Genomic DNA, 17,410 nt, shown 5'->3' with positions numbered 1-17,410 from the left:
TGATATGAGTTGTGTGCATTTATTCTTTTACGTAGAGACTGTCCAGTTTGTCCGATGTATATAGCAGAGGGGCATTGCTGGCACATGATGGCATAAATTATACTGGTAGATGTGCAGCTGAATGAACCCACGATGGTGTGGCTGACCTGGTTAGGTCCTGTAATGGTGTTGCTGGTGTAGATATATGGGCAGAGCTGGCAACGAGGTTTGTTGCATGGATGGGTCCCTGAGTTAGAGTGACTGTGGTGCGGTGTGTGGTTGCTGGTCAGGAAGGATAGGCATGGTAAAAAGGGAGGAGGTGTTGCCTTAAGTTAAAAGGGGTAAAAAAAAAAAAAACAATGGTGATGTCGTGACAGGGGTCTACCACAGACCACCCAGCTAGGTGCAAGAGGTGGATGAGACCTTCTCTAAACAATTAACATTATTCAAAATGCAGGACTTGGTGGTGATGGGGGACTTCAACAATCCAGACATATGGGAAACTAACACAGTGAGGCACGGACTATCCAGAAAGTTCTTGGAGTGCATGGATGACAATTTTTTATTTCAGAAGGTGGAAAAAGCTACTGGGGAGAAAGCAGTTCTCAATCTGATTTTAACAAATAGGGAGGAACTCGCTGAGCATTTGAAAGTGGAAGGTAGCTTGGGAGAAAGTGACCATAACATCACAGAGTTCATGATACCAAGCAAAAGTGAAAAGGAGAACAGTAAAATATAGACAATGGATTTCAGGAAAGCAAATTTTGGTAACTCCGAGAGCTGCTTGGTGAGGTCCCATGGGAAGCAAGACTAAGAGAAAAAACAACTGAGGAGAGCTGGTAGTTTTTCAAAGGGACACTATTAAGGACCCAAAATCAAACTATACAGCTGCTTAGAAAAGCTAGAAAGTATGGTAAAAGACCACCTCAGCTTAGCCAGGAATCTTGCATGATCTCAAAATCAAAAAGGAATCATATAAGAAGTGGAAAGTAGGTGAAATTACAAAAGATGTATATAAGCAAACAACGTGTGTATGCAGGGGCAAGATTAGAAAGGCCAAGGCACAGAATGAGCTCAAATTAGCTAGAGACAAAGAGTAATAAGTTATTCTGTAAATATATTGGAAGCAAGGGGAAGACCAAGGACAGGGGAGGCCCCTCCTCAGTGAGGAGGGAGAAACAATATCAGGAAACTTGGAAATTGCAGAGGTGCTTAAAATGACTTCTTTGTTTAGGTCTTCACCAAGAAGGCCAATGCAGAAATGCCTAACATAATGCGTGCTAGTGGGAAGGGGGTAGGTTTGGAGGATAAAATGCATAAAGAACAAGTTACAAATTACTTGGAAAAAATTAGATGTCTTCAAGTCACCAGGACCTGATGAAATATATCCTAGACTACTTAAAGAGCTGATAGAGGAGGTTTGAGCCTTTAGCTATCAACTCTGAAAAGTCTCAGAAGACAGGAGAGATTCCGAAAGACTGGAAAAGGGCAAACACAGTGCCCATCTATAAAAAGGGAAAAAAGAACAACCCAGGAAACTACAGATCAGCCAGTTTAACGCCTGTGCCAGGAAAGATAATGGAGCAAATAATTAAGGAATTCATCTGCAAACATCTGGAAGAAAATAAGGTGATAGGTAACAGCCTGCATAGATGTGTAGAGAACTAATCATGCCAGACCAATCTGGTAGCCTTTTTTGACAGGATAACAACTCTTGTGGATAAGGAAGAATCTGTCGATGTCGTATACCTAGACTTTAGTGATGTATTTGACATGGTCTTGCATGATCTTATCAGTCCACTAAGCAAGTACAACTTAGATGGGGCAACTGTATGGTGGGTGCACAACTGGCTGGATAACCGTTCTCTGAGAGTAGTTATTAATGGTTCGCAGTGATGCTGGAAGGGCATAACAAGTGGGATTCCACAGGGATCTGTTCTGGGACCAGTTCTATTCAATACCTTCATCAATGATTTAGATATTGGCATAAAGAGTGCACTTGTTAAGTTTGCAGATGATACCACACTGGAAGGGGTGGCAACTGCTTTGAAGGATAGGCTCATAATTCAGAATGATCTGGACAAACTGGAGAAATGGTCTGAGGTAAACAGGATGAAGTTAACAAGGACAAATGCAAAGTGCTCCACTTAGGAAGGAACAATCAGCTTCATACATACAGAATGGGAAATGACTGTCCAGGAAGGAGTGCTGCGGAAAGGAACTTAGGAGTCATAGTGGACAACAAGCTAAATACGAATCAACAGGGTGATGCTGTTGCAAAAAAAGCAAACATGATTCTGGGATGCATTAACAGGAGTGTTGTGAGCAAGACACGAGAGGTCATTCTTCCGCTCTACTCAGCTCTCCTTAGGCCTCAGTTGGAGCATTGTGTCCAGTTCTGGGCACCACATTTCAAGAAAGATGTGGAGAAATTGGAAAAGGTCCAGAGAAGAGCGACAAGAACAATGAAAGGTCGAGAGAACATGAGCTATGAGGGAAGACTGAAAGAACTGGGCTTGTTTAGTTTAGAAAAGAGAAGATTTAGAGGGAACATGACAGCGGTTTTCAAGCACCTCAAAGAGAATTACAAGGAGGAGGGAGAAAAATTGTTCTCCCTGGCCTCTGAGATTAGGACAAGGAGCAATGGGCTTAAAACGCAGCAAGGGAGGTTTAGGTTGGACATTAGGAAAAAGTTCTAACTGTCAGGGTGGTTAAACACTGAAATAAATTACTAGGGAGGTTGTGGAATCTCCATCACTGGAGATATTTAAGAGCAGGTTAGACAGACACCTATCAGGGATGGTCTAGATGGTGTTTGGTCCTGCCAAGAGGGCAGGGGCCTGGACTCAATGACTTCTCGAGGTCCCTTCCAGTTCTAGTGTTCGTGATTCTATGGAAGCGGCAGGGCACTGAGATGCCTGGTCCAGCACAGCTCTTTGTCTAGAAGTGACCTCCTCCGACAGCACGGCTTTAGCTCCCTCTAGTGTCCGGACTGCTCACTGGCTTTGGTTCAGAAGGTGCCACACAGATGAGCTCTGGGAGTGCAAGCACCCACAATTCGCAAGGGCGTCTGAGTCCACAGGAGCGGGGCAGGGGGAATTCTGCTTCATCCTCAGCCCTGCGGGAGACAAGCTGGGGAACTGGAGTGGGATGGGGAAAAGGCAGAAAGGAAGTGGGTAGGAGAGATGGGCTGTACTGACCCTGGACTGGGCCTGCACAGGTTAACTAGTTACTGGGTGGAAAAGACCCTGCTCCCACAGCCCAAGTGGGCACGCTCCAGCTGGAGGCCCACTATAAAGACACGCGGTGCAGCTCAGTCTGGGCTGACCGCCTGCAAGGGAAGCACAGGAGGAGCTCCCAAGAAAGAGCGGCAGATGCGCAGAGCCAGAGAAGGCCCCGTTCAGTAGAATGGCTAGGGAGACTGCTACTGTGAATCTGGTAGGATGTAGCCAAGGGCAGGGAGTTACCTCCCTGAGAGTTGGGTGCATTGCAGGTGGGTTCCCCACTAGGGTTGTGGTGGAGTATTCCACCGCTGACAGGGCCCTGGGCTGGGACCCATTGGAGAGGGAGGGCATAGGTCTCCCTATCCTCTCCCCCATGGATCTCCAGGGGGACATTATAACTGCTGCCATTGATGCAGGCCACCAAGTCTCACTATCATGTGTGAAGGACTGTGACTGCTAATTCTAGCTACTGGACCTCACTGCCCCGAGGGAAGGGCACAGTGCTACTGACTCCGGCTTTTAGGCCTCACTGCCCCGAGAGAACAGAATTCTTATTGATCGTGGCTGAGGCTCAGAATGACTGATGAATGAAAAATCAAGATCCTGGTATTCGGCATAAGGGATAGAATCATAGAACACTAGGACTGGAGGGACCTCGGGAGGCCATCGAGTCCAGCCCCCTGCCCCAATGGCAGGACCAAGTACTATCTGAACCATCCCTGATAGACATCTATGTAACCTGTTCTTAAGTATCTCCAGCAATGGAGATTCCAGAACCTCCCTTGGCAATTTATTCCACTGTTTGACCACCCTGACAGTTAGGAACTTTTTCCTAATGTCCAACCTAAACCTCCCTTGCTGCAGTTTAAGCCCGTTGCCTCTTGTTCTATCCTCAGAGGCCAAGAAGAACAAGTTCTCTCCTTCCTCCTTATGACTCCCTTTTAGATACCTGAAAACCGCTATCATGTCTCCCCTCAATCTTCTCTTTTCCAAACTAAACAAGCCCAATTCTTTCAACCTCTTTTCATAGGTCACATTCTCTAGACCTTTAATCATTCTTGTCGCTCTTTTCTGGACCCTCTCTAGTTTCTCCACATCCTTCTTGAACTGTGGTGCCCAGAACTGGACACAATACTCCAACTGACGCCTAACCAGCGCAGAGTAGAGCAGAAGAATGACTTCTCGTGTCTTGTTCACAACACACCTGTTAATGCATCCCAGAATCATGTTTGCTTTTTTTGCAACAGCATCACACTGTTGACTTATATTTAGCTTGTGGTCCACTATAATCCCTAGATCCCTTTCTGCTGTAGTCATTCCTAGACAGCCTCTCCCCATTCTTTGTGTGTGAAACTGATTGTTCCTTCCCAAGTGGAGCACTTTGCATTTGTCCTTATTAAACTTCATCCTGTTTACCTCAGACCATTTCTCCAATTTATCCAGATCATTTTGAATTATGATGGTTTGAACTGGAGAGGCAGACCCCACAGGGAATGGTAGATTGGGACGGAGCTAGTCTACGGAAGCTAAGCCACCCTGCACTGGACGGGGAAAGGTGGAAGGAAATAGTGAGGAAGGCATTGGACACCAACGGGCACTGAGCCCCAGGTCGTTGAAGATGTTAGGCTGGACTGAAACTGGCAAGCACAAGGGGTGGGGCACCCTGGGAAGGGCCTGGGAGGCCTAATGCCCTACCCTGTGAAAGTAGGGCACAGGCCTAGGAACTGGGAGCAAGTCCCTGCTGTGCAACGTGGGGCAAGTGCTGCACATGTGGGTCTGGGTTCCCTGCCTGCACCCCGGGGTACATACCTGTGCATGCCTACGCTAGCCAGACAGGTAGCTCTGGCACTGGCTACATCAGCAGCCATTGGCTGGGGACCCTGGCTGTTTGGTAGGCTGGCAGCCAGGGGTTGCTTTGACACTGTACCTGCAGGGGATGGACGGGGGGGTGGGGGCACTGCACTTCTCAGACAAACTACGGAACTCCAGCCACTGACCATGCTTTGAAGAGCAGCTCCGATAACCCCACCACTGTGATGGGTGCCCCAGGAAGGTCTGGTGGGATGCTCTGCCAGCATGCTCATTTCTGCGACAGGCCACACTAGAAGTGGGCCGGAGTGCTGGAAGCACAAGGGGGGCGGGGGGCAGGCCAAGGCAGAGAGAGCTTGTACTCACCACAAGGCAGGTGATAACATCATTCTCAGAGAACGCTTCCCCATAGTTCTCGAATTTGCAGCTGCTGGATTTCTTCCCGGTGCCGCCATAACCATAGGAAAAGGGCTCTTCCCCTGAGGAGAGTCCAAGGGGCTTACATGGTCACAGCCAATTCAAACACAGGGCTGCATATGCCACTTCCTAACCCCAACAGTATGGGCCCTGCCCCGCCCTCGCAGGGTTACTGCGAGCCCTGGCTAGCCACATGCGCCTACAACACTCCCAGTGGCACAGCCCTGTTTTAGCACAGGCGAGGAGTCTGAGGAGAGGAGGCAGGGCACCTTCAGCGGGCAGTCCTCTTGGTAGAAGGCTAGGCAAGCCATCTCCTAACAGCAGCAGCAATGGAATGGCCAGGCCCCACTATGCCTGAAGCAAAGACAGCTGAAGAAAATACTCTGCCACCACCTCGCTCACTGCTGACAAGGGTATGGTCCTCCACCCCATGTAGGGACATGAGCACCTGGCTGCCATGGGGACAGGTGCCCACATGATCAGATGCCAAGACTTTCAATGCCTTATGAAAATAATGATGTGGCTCACGTAACCAGCTGTGGCAATGCTCACCCAGCTGTGTGCTGCAAGCGTCCAGGGACCAGCCAATACGCACGACGTGAGGATCGGGTTCTGTGGAAGGAAGGTGTTTTACAGAGATTTCTTCATTGACCTAGGGGACAGAAAACAAGGTTGAAACAATGACTGAACAGTTCACAAAACCCTCCATTTTCAAGTCTCAGGATCTGTTCAAGTACCAGGGACAGACACTTTGGAAAAGTGAACTGCCAGCCTAACAGCCCTGTCTCATCTAGAGGCACGAAAGCACAGACAGGCTGGTCCAACGTGCTCCACAGTTTGTCTGTAAAAATCAGTGTTTCTACAAAGACTTCCAGGGGAGCCAATTCTTAAGCAAGGGGTGTGCGCCCTACAGCACTGGCAGTGGGGCCGCTGAACCACGGCTCCTCAAGGCACTGCCATTTTATTACAATCTGAAGCAAAGAAGCTCTCGCTTGCCCACACCCCACACGCTGACCTTCCAAAGTCATGTGTTCTGGGTCAACATGCCCAGCACAAATCACTAAAACATGAGGCTGGAAGGGACCTCAAGAGGACAACTAGTCCATCCCCACCCCAGTGTACCGAGAATTGCTGTCACAGATGCTCTTCTGGTAAACATAAGGGGAACTACAAAAACATACTTTGACTAAAGGCGGGGGGCTGGGGGGAGGAGGTGTCAAATGCAGAAAGGTTGAAAAGAGGCACCGGAGCCTCAGGGTGAATGGAAAGGAGCTAGGAACTGACCAGGCTGTTTTCACAGCCCAAGCTGAGGGAAGCACCAGGTGAAATGCAGGGCTTTTTAAAGCTTTCGCTCCCTTTCAACTTCCTGCCCCCGTAGTGAGTTCAGAAGCTTCAGCAGACCATAGACCTGGTTTACAGGAAAGGATGCTATGTGTGCCATGAAGCAGCACTAAGGAAGTGGCTAGGGAAGATTTGACTTAAACATCAGTTTAAGTTTCCAGCTTACTAATTGTCAGTGTACTACCCAACTCCAGACTATGTGATGAATCAAGGGGGGAGGGGAGGAGAGACTGTGCTAGGCATCAGTGCCAAAAACCAGCCACTGGGGAGAGGAAATATGGCCCACCTGTGGGTAGTTGGTGAGGTGTTTTCCTACTGTTTCAGTTCACGAGTCCCAGTGCAGACACTGTGGCCTGACAGAGGGCCCAGGACATTCCAGCATGTGCAGAGCTCTTGGGTAAAAGATTCCCATTTTCTGCTCCAGACAGCTTTACAGGGTTTGCTTGCAGCTGCCTTAAGGGGAACTCTGCAGAGCCAGGAGTGAACCAAGCACTTGGCTACAGAAGCAACTGGCAGTCCAACCAACCAGAGGTCACACTGGGAAGAGTGACAAACTTTCCCATAGTCACAACCACAATTCAAACACTGACAACTTATTACCCAAACTGAGCAGCCCAACTGAACAGGTCTCCAGCCTACCATTCCTCCCCAAGCACATATGCTCTCATCTCATCTGCAGCGAAACAGTCAAAACTGACCAAATGGCATCGGGGTTATCGTCACACTGAAATGAACTCAGACAGTCCTTTCTCTACAGGTACTGTTCCAAGCCTGCAGACTTCCCTGCACCCTTTCACATTTTAGTCATGTTAAGTGTTGGAAACTTTAGACTGGTGACTGCAGTCACTAGCTCCACACAGGACTGGAGAGATTTCAGTCTAACTCTGATCTTCTTAAAAAGGAAGACAACTTTGCTGACTAAGTCATGTGTAAGGAGAGAAGAGGGTTTGCTACTCAGATGAGTTAAAAAGAAGATTTAATGGTCAACATCAGCTAACTGGGCATGTCCATGGAAAAAGAAGCAAATGGTGTTAGAAATTAAAAAAGGGATATAGAGAATAAGACAGCGAATATCTTATTGCCCTTATATAAAACCATGGTATGCCCACATCTTGCATATTGTGTACAGATGTGGTCACCTCATCTCAAAAAAGAGATTGGCATTAAAAAAGGTTCAGAAAACAGCAACTAAAACCATCGGGGGTTTAGAACGGGTCCCACATGAAGAAAGATTAGAGACTAGGACTTTTCAGCTTAGAAAAAAGGAGACTAAGGGGGGGGATATGATAGAGGTATATAAAATTATGAGTGGTGTGGAGAAAGCAAACAAGGAAAAATGTACTTGTTCCCATAATCTCAGAAGTAGGGGACACCAAATGAAATTAATGGGCAGCAAGTTTCAAACAAATAAAAGGAAGTTCTTCACACGTCGCACAGTCAGACTGCGGAACTTCTCGCCAGAGGAGACTGTGCAGGTTAGGAGTATAACAGGGTTTAAAAAAAGAGCTAGATAAATTCATGGAGGTTAGGTCCATTAATGGCTGTTAGCCAGGATGGGTAAGGAAAGATGTCCCTCGCCTCTGTTTGTCAGAAGCTGGAGATGGATGGCAGGAGAGAGACCGTTACCTGTTTGGTTCCCTCCTTCTGGGGCACCTGGTATTGGCCACTGTCAGCAGACAAGACACTGGGCTACATGGACCTTTGGTATGACCCTGTATGGCCACTCTCATGTAGGTTAAAGGACAGGCATTCTTTTCTAACCAGAATGAACTGCATTAAATCTGCGGTCTGCTACTGCACAGTCCCTGTTGCTGCTTGCATAAAGACATTATGATTACAAGATGTTCTGTGCTCGCTACGTAGGCTCGAATGAGAACAGGAGTGAAGTGTGTGTTGATTATGATTTCATCTTAGTCTTTCCCCTTGATACAGACAAGCCACTATGAAGCTATTTGTTGCTAGACCTAGTCATGGCTAAGTCCTGTTTCCAGCTGGAAATGTTCTCAAAGCCAGCTCTTTCCCCATTGAAAGATCTCCAGCACATGGAATCTGAAGCTAACCACCACTGTGACTTACACATTACTAAGGGCAGCATACTGCTCTTACCTTCATCTCATAGCAGACCCGCCCTTTCCTCACTCCATAAGTGGCTCGGGCACCTGACCACAAGTAAGCAAAGCCTTCTATGGTCAGTGGGTAGCCGCTGTACCGGTCCCTGGCTACTTTGAAATGCAGGTCACAATTATCTAGAGAACAAGAAGGTCTGGTGTTAACTGGAACAATACAGAGGTGATCAGCACACTGGACTGGCTAAGAGCCATACAACTCATTCTATGCCTACAGCACTTAACAGTGAAGTTTTATGGTGTTGTCATATTACAGTAAATCCCTATTCTTGGTGTTCTCCCCTACCCTGACCTGTGTGTCCCTCTCATCCATCTGTTACACCTTGTCTTAGGATGAGCCTGGGTTATACACTGCGTGGGGCAGCAACCATGATTTACCACATGTTTGCAGCACACCTAGTACAACTAGGCCTTTCAGTTTGACTGCAGCTCTGGCACAAGCTCTCTACCCTAGAGCCTGCCCTGTAAGATGGGCATAACCAAGTGCCTGTTCCTATCTCACACCCCCTGCCTCACTGGACTGCGTGCGGGGTGCGGGAAGGGGAAGAAGAGGAATCAGCACATTGCAGAAGGAGAGGCGCTACAGCATTACTGTGATGGGGCCAAGAGACAGAGACATTCATGAGAGATGACGACATCTCAGGTGTCTGAAAAATAAATCAAGGGAGCTGGAAAGATCTTTAGTCAGTCTTAAAATCTGTGCTCATTAACACTGATTAATTAAAACAGGAATGAACCAAGGGCAATCCCCTGGCCTGCATTTTCCAGGTCAAACCAGGTGATCGTAATAACTCCCTCTGGCCTTGGGATCTACGAATTCCAAAACGTAAGCTCTAGAGAAAGGCAGTCTTTGTTAAGGGCACAATAGCCCTGCCTCTCAGTTACGGGGAGGGAAAACTGCTTGTATCTCTTTGGGATCCCCCCCCGCCCAAGTCCTTCAGTCAACTAGAAGTCTAGCCTTGTCACCCTTCCAGTGGTGAAGAAACAGAAAGGAGATCACATAAGGGGTTTTGGGGTGTTGGATGCCACTCTTCTCTGCCCCCCAGACTCACATGTATCAATGGCCACTAGTGTCTCATCAAACTCTTCTTCATCATCTTCTGCAGGAGGCTGAGGTGATCGGCCCCTAGAACAAAAACACCAAGGCACAAGCGTGGCTTATGTGTCAAGGCAAGGCAAAGTTTTGGGGACAACAACCAGGAACTAAGGTGGGATTTAAGAACTGTCAGGCTTTCACTAGAACAGAATGACTTGTGGATTTGCAGCCAGTGCCTCCAAAAGTGAAGATAAGGAGGTTCACAGAGAATGTTTGGCAGTGACCCTTTTGCACATCAGAAAGAGCTCCCAGGTTTTCATCACAGGATGTTACACTTGGCTCTACATCCAGCGTGTTACTGACCCTTTATAAACCACTTGTAACACACCACCAGATCAGAAGAGTGAAACTGACATAGCAGGGTCAACAATGGCACAAGGTGTAGGGAACACAAAATGAGAGCTGTTCTTAAAACACACATGGGTCAGAAAACAACAACAAAGTGACTAAGACTGGGTGGAAAAATTTCACAAGGGCAATCACTTTCTCAAATGCAGCAGACTCTGCAGAACTCGACTTCTCTTGTTTATCATTCTGAGGGATAATATAGTTGCTCTTCTTTTATGTATTTACATTTTCACAACTGAGGGAAAATCGGGAGGTTAGACAACAGGACCATCAGACACTATTTAATAAGAGCAGACAGTGAGATGCAAAAGGTAGTTATACCCCTTATTGTCAAAATATACCAAATAAACACCCTGAATTAAACCAACAAATTTAAAGCAGCGTTTTTCTTATTTGGACTATACTGCTCAATTAATTTTTTTTGCCCGTGTGTGTGTTTGGCAAAATTGATCTTTACCAACTTTTACTGGATAAAAATTTAATCCTCCCAAGCCTAAACACAGGGAGAACTTTCTGTCAGTGGCATGAACTAAGAATTCTAACAGGAGGTACCACTCTGTGACTCTTATGTGAAGTTAGATGAACACTCCCCAGCACTTCCTTTGTGAGACTCTCCAAGCTCTTTAGAAGGATGATTTTTGAGAAGTTCCTAGAAGATGTAGGAACATGAGCCCCATTGAGAGTCACAGGGAGCTTGGTGCCTAAACCTTGGGTACTTTTGAAAGCTCTCCCTAGCCGCGTCTACACGTGCCGGCTACTTCGAAGTAGCTGTGCCAACTTCGAAATAGCGCCCGCCACGTCTACACGTGGCGAGCGCTATTTCGAAGTTGAAATCGACATAAGGCAGCGAGACATCGAAGTCGCTATCCTCATGAGGAGATAGGAATAGCGCCCTACTTCGAAGTTGAACGTCGAAGTAGGGCACGTGTAGCCGATCCGCGTCCCGCAACATCGAAATAGCGGGGTCTGCCATGGCGGCCATCAGCTGAGGGGTTGAGAGACGCTCTCTCCAGCCCCTGCGGGGCTCTATGGTCACCATGTGCAGCAGCCCTTAGCCCAGGGCTTCTGACTGCTGCTGCTGCAGCTGGAGAATCCATGCTGCATGCACAGGGTCTGCAACCACTTGTCGGCTCTGTGGATCTTGTGCTGTTTAGTGCAAGTGTGTCTGGGAGGGGCCCTTTAAGGGAGTGGCTTGCTGTTGAGTCTGCCCTGTGACCCTGTCTGCAGCTGTTCCTGGCACCCTTATTTCGATGTGGGCCGCTTTGCTGTGTAGACGCGCCCCTGCAGCGCCTACTTCAATGTAGTGCTGCCCAACGTCGATGTTGAACATCAACGGCACCAGCCCTGGAGGAAGTGTAGACGTTATTCATCGAAATAAGCTATTTCGATGTAGCATTCACGTGTAGACGTAGCTCCTATTAATCATTAATGAAGCTGTGTAAGACCCCTATGCAGCTACGTGTTATTCCAGTGTTATACATGGGAAACAGGCAGAGTTAAATGACTTGCCCTTGGTTACATATCAAGTCTGTGGAAACCTTCACGCTAAATGCCGCACCTCCTGACACCCACTTCTGAGACTTGAATCATGAGGCAATTCTCTGCCTCTGCTACTGCGCAAGATTAAAAGTAACATTTAAAAAACATCCTTTGGCATGAGGTCCTGAAGGCAGATTACCACTTTACGCTGCATTTTGTGACCATGTCCATGCCAAGACTTTCAATGCACGGGCGTATTCAGAAGGAATGTCCCCCTAAAGCCCACACCCAACTCAGCAACCTTTAGATCTCACTAAAGCACACTGCATCCACAGGCCTCAAGGTGCCTTGCAAAGGAAGTCCCACATTGTACAAATGGGGAAACTGGGGTACGGGGAGGCATGACTCACCCAAGGATGCTCAGCTGCTGAGCTGGGAACAGATTCCCAGTCCAGTGCTCTGTCACTGCTCCCCTGATGATCAAAAACATACAAGCGTGGAAAAAAAGCAAACGGCTGGTCTTTGGCAAAATGCCTGACAGATCCAACAAGTCACACTCTTTGTAAACTCAGGACTCTCCTTAGCCCAGGCCTAGGGATAAACATCTTGAATCATGATAGGCCCAATTTATCGGGGTCTCCCTTCCTGAGCTCACCTCTTATCTTCTCGGTGTTCATAATAACCCCGCCCTCGCTGCTCCTCAAAGGCCCTCTTGCGGCCCTGTGGTGGCTGCTGCTGTCTGGGCTGAGAGGGATCAGGCACATTGTAGCCAGAGGGGGGTGCACTGTAGCCAGGAGTGGGGGCGCTGTAGCCAGGAGTGGGGGCACCATAACTAGGGGTGTTGTAGCCAGAGGAGGGTGTACTGTAGCCAGAAGCAGGACCACCGTAGCCAGGGGCCGGTATGTTGTAGCCAGGAGCTGGTATGTTGTAGCCAGGAGCTGGTTCTTCCTGCTTTACTTCTGTCTTCATCTCTGCATTGAAAACAGGCAGGGACATTAAATGGCTTCCTCACCCACGACAAAACGGGGCACTTCTGCCATGAGTGAGAGCTGCTCAAGGTTAACACCCCTCCCCCCAGCTATTTTTGCTATAATTCATCCTTCCTCCCCGTCCCTTATGAATAAAAGAAATTAGTCTCGAGAGCTCCTTTTTTCCCCTATTACTAATCACATGCTCAGGTCCATGGTGGTATAACAGTCCCAAATTATTTCTAGTGCTGTTACGCTGTGAAGTACTGCGGCCTTGGGGGATGACAGCAAGCAAGTTGGGGACTGAAGAGATAGTATTTTAATGTGTGGTGCCTTGTGACCTTTTGGCAACAACATATCCAGCTACTGTACTACAGCGGAAATCAATATCACAGCACTCCTAGGGTTTGCAGAAATTGTTTCTACTGTTGAACCACCACATGGCGCTGGACCATAACTAGGATCTGATCTATAGCCCAGTGATTTGGAGAGCTGGCTAAGAACAGCTTATTTCAAATCTTGGATGCCGGATCAGCGTCGCTTCTGTTCCTACATGCACCCTTTTGCCAGAGTGCAACTAGTTCTTTGCTTACACAATACAATGGGGCCATACAACTGCAAACTCGTATCAAAGGCTTATGTGGCACAGGGCCTTCTAAGGTTGCAGGCAGGGTGGGGAAGAGGACCAAAGAGAGCATCCTTCCAGCAGGGACAGCTCCCCCTGCAAAGAGCAGCTCCAGGCCCCACAGTGACTTGAAGAAACAATGACACGTACATTTACTATAATACTTGTCAAAGAGTTCTGCTGATAAGGCTGAAGTTAAAATGATGGTTACCTGAGTGTAGGACCGGACGCTCATGGTCTAGAGGTCTCCTCTCATACTTGGATTCATTCTCTTGTTTAATATTGCAGTGCTCAAAAGAAGCCTGATAACCCTGGGGGTCATTCTGATGAGTATTGTTGTCAACGCCATCTTCAAATAGAAAGAGGCATGTATTATGGCGGTTACTCACAACATATTGTAACTAGAACACGCAGAGGAAAATTGTGAGGTTCACCTTTTTATTTTATCCCTGCAACTTTTGGGACTTCACACAGAAGACTAACACGTCTGCCAGCCTGCACGCTCAGAAAGCCGTCATGACGGCAAGGAGCCAACCACTTGCTCAGTGCAAAAAGTTGCGAAAACTTTTATAGTGGAAACTACCCAGTTTGCAATAAAAGCAACAAAACCCTGAAATCCCAGCATATGGCAAACCTAATCAACATTCTAGCAACCGATGACACACAATACTTCCCATGTTTGAAGGGCTGAACTGAGACCCTCAAGTGTAGCACAAAGGAAGTTTAATTACTTGTGTGTGGGACTGAACTTGTGGTTTACTTTCCAAGATACACAAAAAGCAAAAGTGAAAGTGGCAACGGGGCAGTGCCACAACTTCCATGGGAAATGCAAATCTGCAGTACTGGTGATCTTCTCAGAGACTGTCAAAAAAAAAAATCACACAAATGGTGTAGCAAGAGAACATTAGCGCAGAACCTAAGCGAACCAGTGTCCTTTAGGGAAATACTGCCTAGTGGCTTACTAGCACAGACACATCAGAGAAGCACCGAAACTGTCTTGGTACAAGATACACCACTAGTAAGACAGAAGTATGCCTCCAATGGACATCAGCAAGCCAACAAGCTGCTGGGGGGAACATGCTTCCAAGCACCTGAGCTTTAGGAAGCATTCTTGTCAATGGGGATGACTAGCAAGTCATGACCCATATATACTGAAAATGCAGAACCTGTGAGGGGTCCAGTTTCCCTTTTAAACTCAGTCTGTTGTGTAGAACAGAACTGATCATATCTATTTCCCAGCTGTTTATGCACTTTCACACACAGCTCCTCCAGCCAGGTCCTAGCACCATTTAGGAAAAAAAACAGCAGTAGAAAGCAAACTAGATGATGCTCTAGAACACCTGCCAACACCAAGTCTATGATGGAAGGATACTCTAACCCCCCTGGTGAAGGGCAGGGAGAGATGACAGAAGTCTAGAGGATGAATCACCAAGGTTTCTCAATGAACAGGCTGGCAGGGTTCCCATCTGCCAAAATCCATCAGAGAGAGAAAGTGAGGAACAGGCTCTTGAAAAGAGCTGATCCCTCTCCAGACAAAAATAAAACCCACCATATGATGCCACAGATATGCACCTGCAGCTGGCAGGAGGACACACCCTCTCCTCCCAGAGAGGAAGGTTACTGGGTGTAGTTGTGAGTTGGCTCAAGGCTGAGACTAGAGCCCAAGAATCCCAACTCCCCGCTCGCCGCTGCGCACCGGGATGCCCTGGCTGGGGTGGGCACCTCACACCGCCACTGGGGATGCAGGAGCGCAGAGAGGACTTGCCTGTCCCTGGTGGCTCCAGCCGAGATCAACCGCCCTCCCGCACACTCACACCTCATGCCTGGGCAGCGCACGGAGGCGCCTTGGGAACCCGCCACTCATCAGCGTGGCCCGTCGTGGCCCGTCCTGCCCCGGGCCACAGCTGGGGTCATGCTGGGCTCCCCACCCTGTGCAGCGGGCCAGGTACCCCCCGCCACGCCCCGCCCCCCAGGGACCGGACACCCCCCCGCCACACAGCGCCCCGCCCCCCAGGGACCGGACACCCCCGCCACACAGCGCCCCGCCCCTCAGGGACCGGACCCCCTCCCCACACAGCGCCCCGCCCTCCCCGAACTGGACCCCCTCCCCACACAGCGCCCCGCTCCCCAGGGACCGAACCCCCCCCGCCACACAGCGCCCTTCCCCCCCCAGGACGGCCCCACACCGCCCCCCGGCCCGGTCCGGCCCGGCCCTCACAGTGTCCGTCGGGCGCCGCGCCCCCCGCGCCGGGCCCCCGCCGCGCCTCCTCGGCCTCTAGCGCCGCCGCCAGGCGCTCGGCCAGCTCCGCCTTCAGCCCGCGCGTGTCCAGCCCGCGCCGGCCCAGCTCCTCCTTCAGCTCGTTGACCCGCAGGCGCCGCACGTCCATGGCGCCGGCCGCGCTCACAGCCCCGCGCTGGGCCCGGCCATCGGCTGCCCCGCTGCGGGCCCGGCTCAAAATGGCCGCCATCGCCGCCTCCCCTCCCGCCGCCGCGCCGCGCCGCAACGGGAGCGCCCATTGGCCCCGCGCTCCGCGCCGCGACGTAAGGCCGCTTCCGATTGGGTAACGGCCTGCCCGCGCCTCTTGCCTCCCTCGTCGCCCGCCCGTCTCCCGCTCGCTGCTGGTTTGTCAGGCGAGCGGCCACTGGCCAAAGGAGGAGGAGGCAGCGAGGTAACGAGGCTTGTCATTGGCTGCAGGCCGTTGGCGTCAGAGTCAATCAAACGGAGACCGGAGGAGGGTTGAAGGCTGGGCTTGATTGATAGATGAAAGGGCGGGAGTCAGGCCCCCTATGCACCAATCACGGTGCTCGCTATAATTCCCTGTTCAGTTTCTCATTGGCTGAACACAGGGTTTGTTTGTTTTCTGCTTATATCCCATTAGCTGAGCCTGAGAGAGCGAGGCCGTGAGCTTGTCTGCCATTGGCTGAGCCCAGGAATTTTTTTTTTGTTTGCTTGTGCAAGGTTTGTTTGTTTTTTTTGTTAGTGCGTTTCCTATTGGTTTTGCGCGGGCGAGAGGGAGAATTTAGTGTTAGAGCTTTTCCCATTGGCTGAGCCCCGGGTGGTATCGTTAGAGCCTTTCCCATTGGCTAAGACCTGGGTGGATTTATTGTTAGAGCATTTCCCATTGGCTGAGGCCTGGGTTTGTTTGTTCGTGTTTTTTGGCAGTGCACTTCCCATTGGCTGAGTCCCTGGGCAGTATTATTAGAGCCTTTCCCATTGGCCGATCAGGTGCATCTGTTTTCTTGGGCAATGCAGCCCTGCACAAATTAATGCAGAGTGGCAGGTGGCCAGTGACTTTAAAGGCAACAGCGGGACTTCACATTGTGCAGGTGAGGGGCTGTGACCTGTGCTGTGAGCCACGCACCAGACCATCCCATCCCACTGTACCAACCTCCCTGGGGTTTGGGCAGCCGCTGGGGCTTGATGCTTGGTCACTGGTATGAGCTGGACCGTGAACATGACAGCAAACACAGGGGCTGCTGGCAGAGGATTGGGTTTACTAGCTACCAGGAAGGATGAGGCAGAACAAGGCTCCAGCGGGACCTTGGGAATCTCACGGGAAGAGGGATCGCTAGCCCACGTCCAGGAGCTGACCCGGTCCCTGAGTTGGATAACCACCAGCAAGGCTGTGAGCCGAAAGGAACCCAGGAAAACAAACGGCCCAGAAACCCAAGGGGCTGACTGTCCATTGTGGCCCTGGGCCACAGCCCGGCATCGGGCAGGGGAATCTGAGGCTGCACTACACAGACGTCCTGGCAGTGACCGTTTGTTGTGCACTGGGCACAGCCAGGCTGCACGGACTGAGGGCCTGTCTCTTGGGGATGTCTCATCACAGACCTGCAAGAACAACAACTGATACCCTTGCCGACATCTGCTTCACCAGCTGTAACCGATGGATGGAACGTACCAGTTCCGTTCACCTCCTCTGTTCCTAAACCTTTTGCCATTTGATTCGATGGGCTGGGCCCAGCGAGCTGCTTTGGGAAAGGTCTGGGACTCT

General features: G+C 49.8%; 1 protein-coding gene across 1 annotated transcript in view; it reads right to left on the bottom strand.

The window, feature by feature from the left end:
- Positions 1–15,879, bottom strand: part of HNRNPUL1 (heterogeneous nuclear ribonucleoprotein U like 1) — a 32,196-nt gene extending 16,317 nt beyond the window's left edge. The window contains exons 1-7 of the mRNA XM_075015979.1: positions 15,631–15,879; positions 13,624–13,761; positions 12,475–12,790; positions 9,949–10,022; positions 8,877–9,016; positions 5,982–6,081; positions 5,379–5,491 (exon numbers count right to left, since the gene is read on the bottom strand). Of these exons, the coding sequence (XP_074872080.1) occupies positions 5,379–5,491; positions 5,982–6,081; positions 8,877–9,016; positions 9,949–10,022; positions 12,475–12,790; positions 13,624–13,761; positions 15,631–15,799 (1,050 nt within the window). The 5' untranslated portion in view covers positions 15,800–15,879. The remainder of the gene's footprint in view (positions 1–5,378; positions 5,492–5,981; positions 6,082–8,876; positions 9,017–9,948; positions 10,023–12,474; positions 12,791–13,623; positions 13,762–15,630) is intronic.
- Positions 15,880–17,410: the final 1,531 nt, after the last annotated feature.

This window comes from Carettochelys insculpta, chromosome 22 (genome assembly GCF_033958435.1).
Source record: "Carettochelys insculpta isolate YL-2023 chromosome 22, ASM3395843v1, whole genome shotgun sequence".
Classification (NCBI taxonomy): Eukaryota; Metazoa; Chordata; order Testudines; family Carettochelyidae; genus Carettochelys; species Carettochelys insculpta.
Note: the sequence above shows the minus strand (reverse complement) of the source record. Positions and strands in the feature narration are given on the sequence as shown.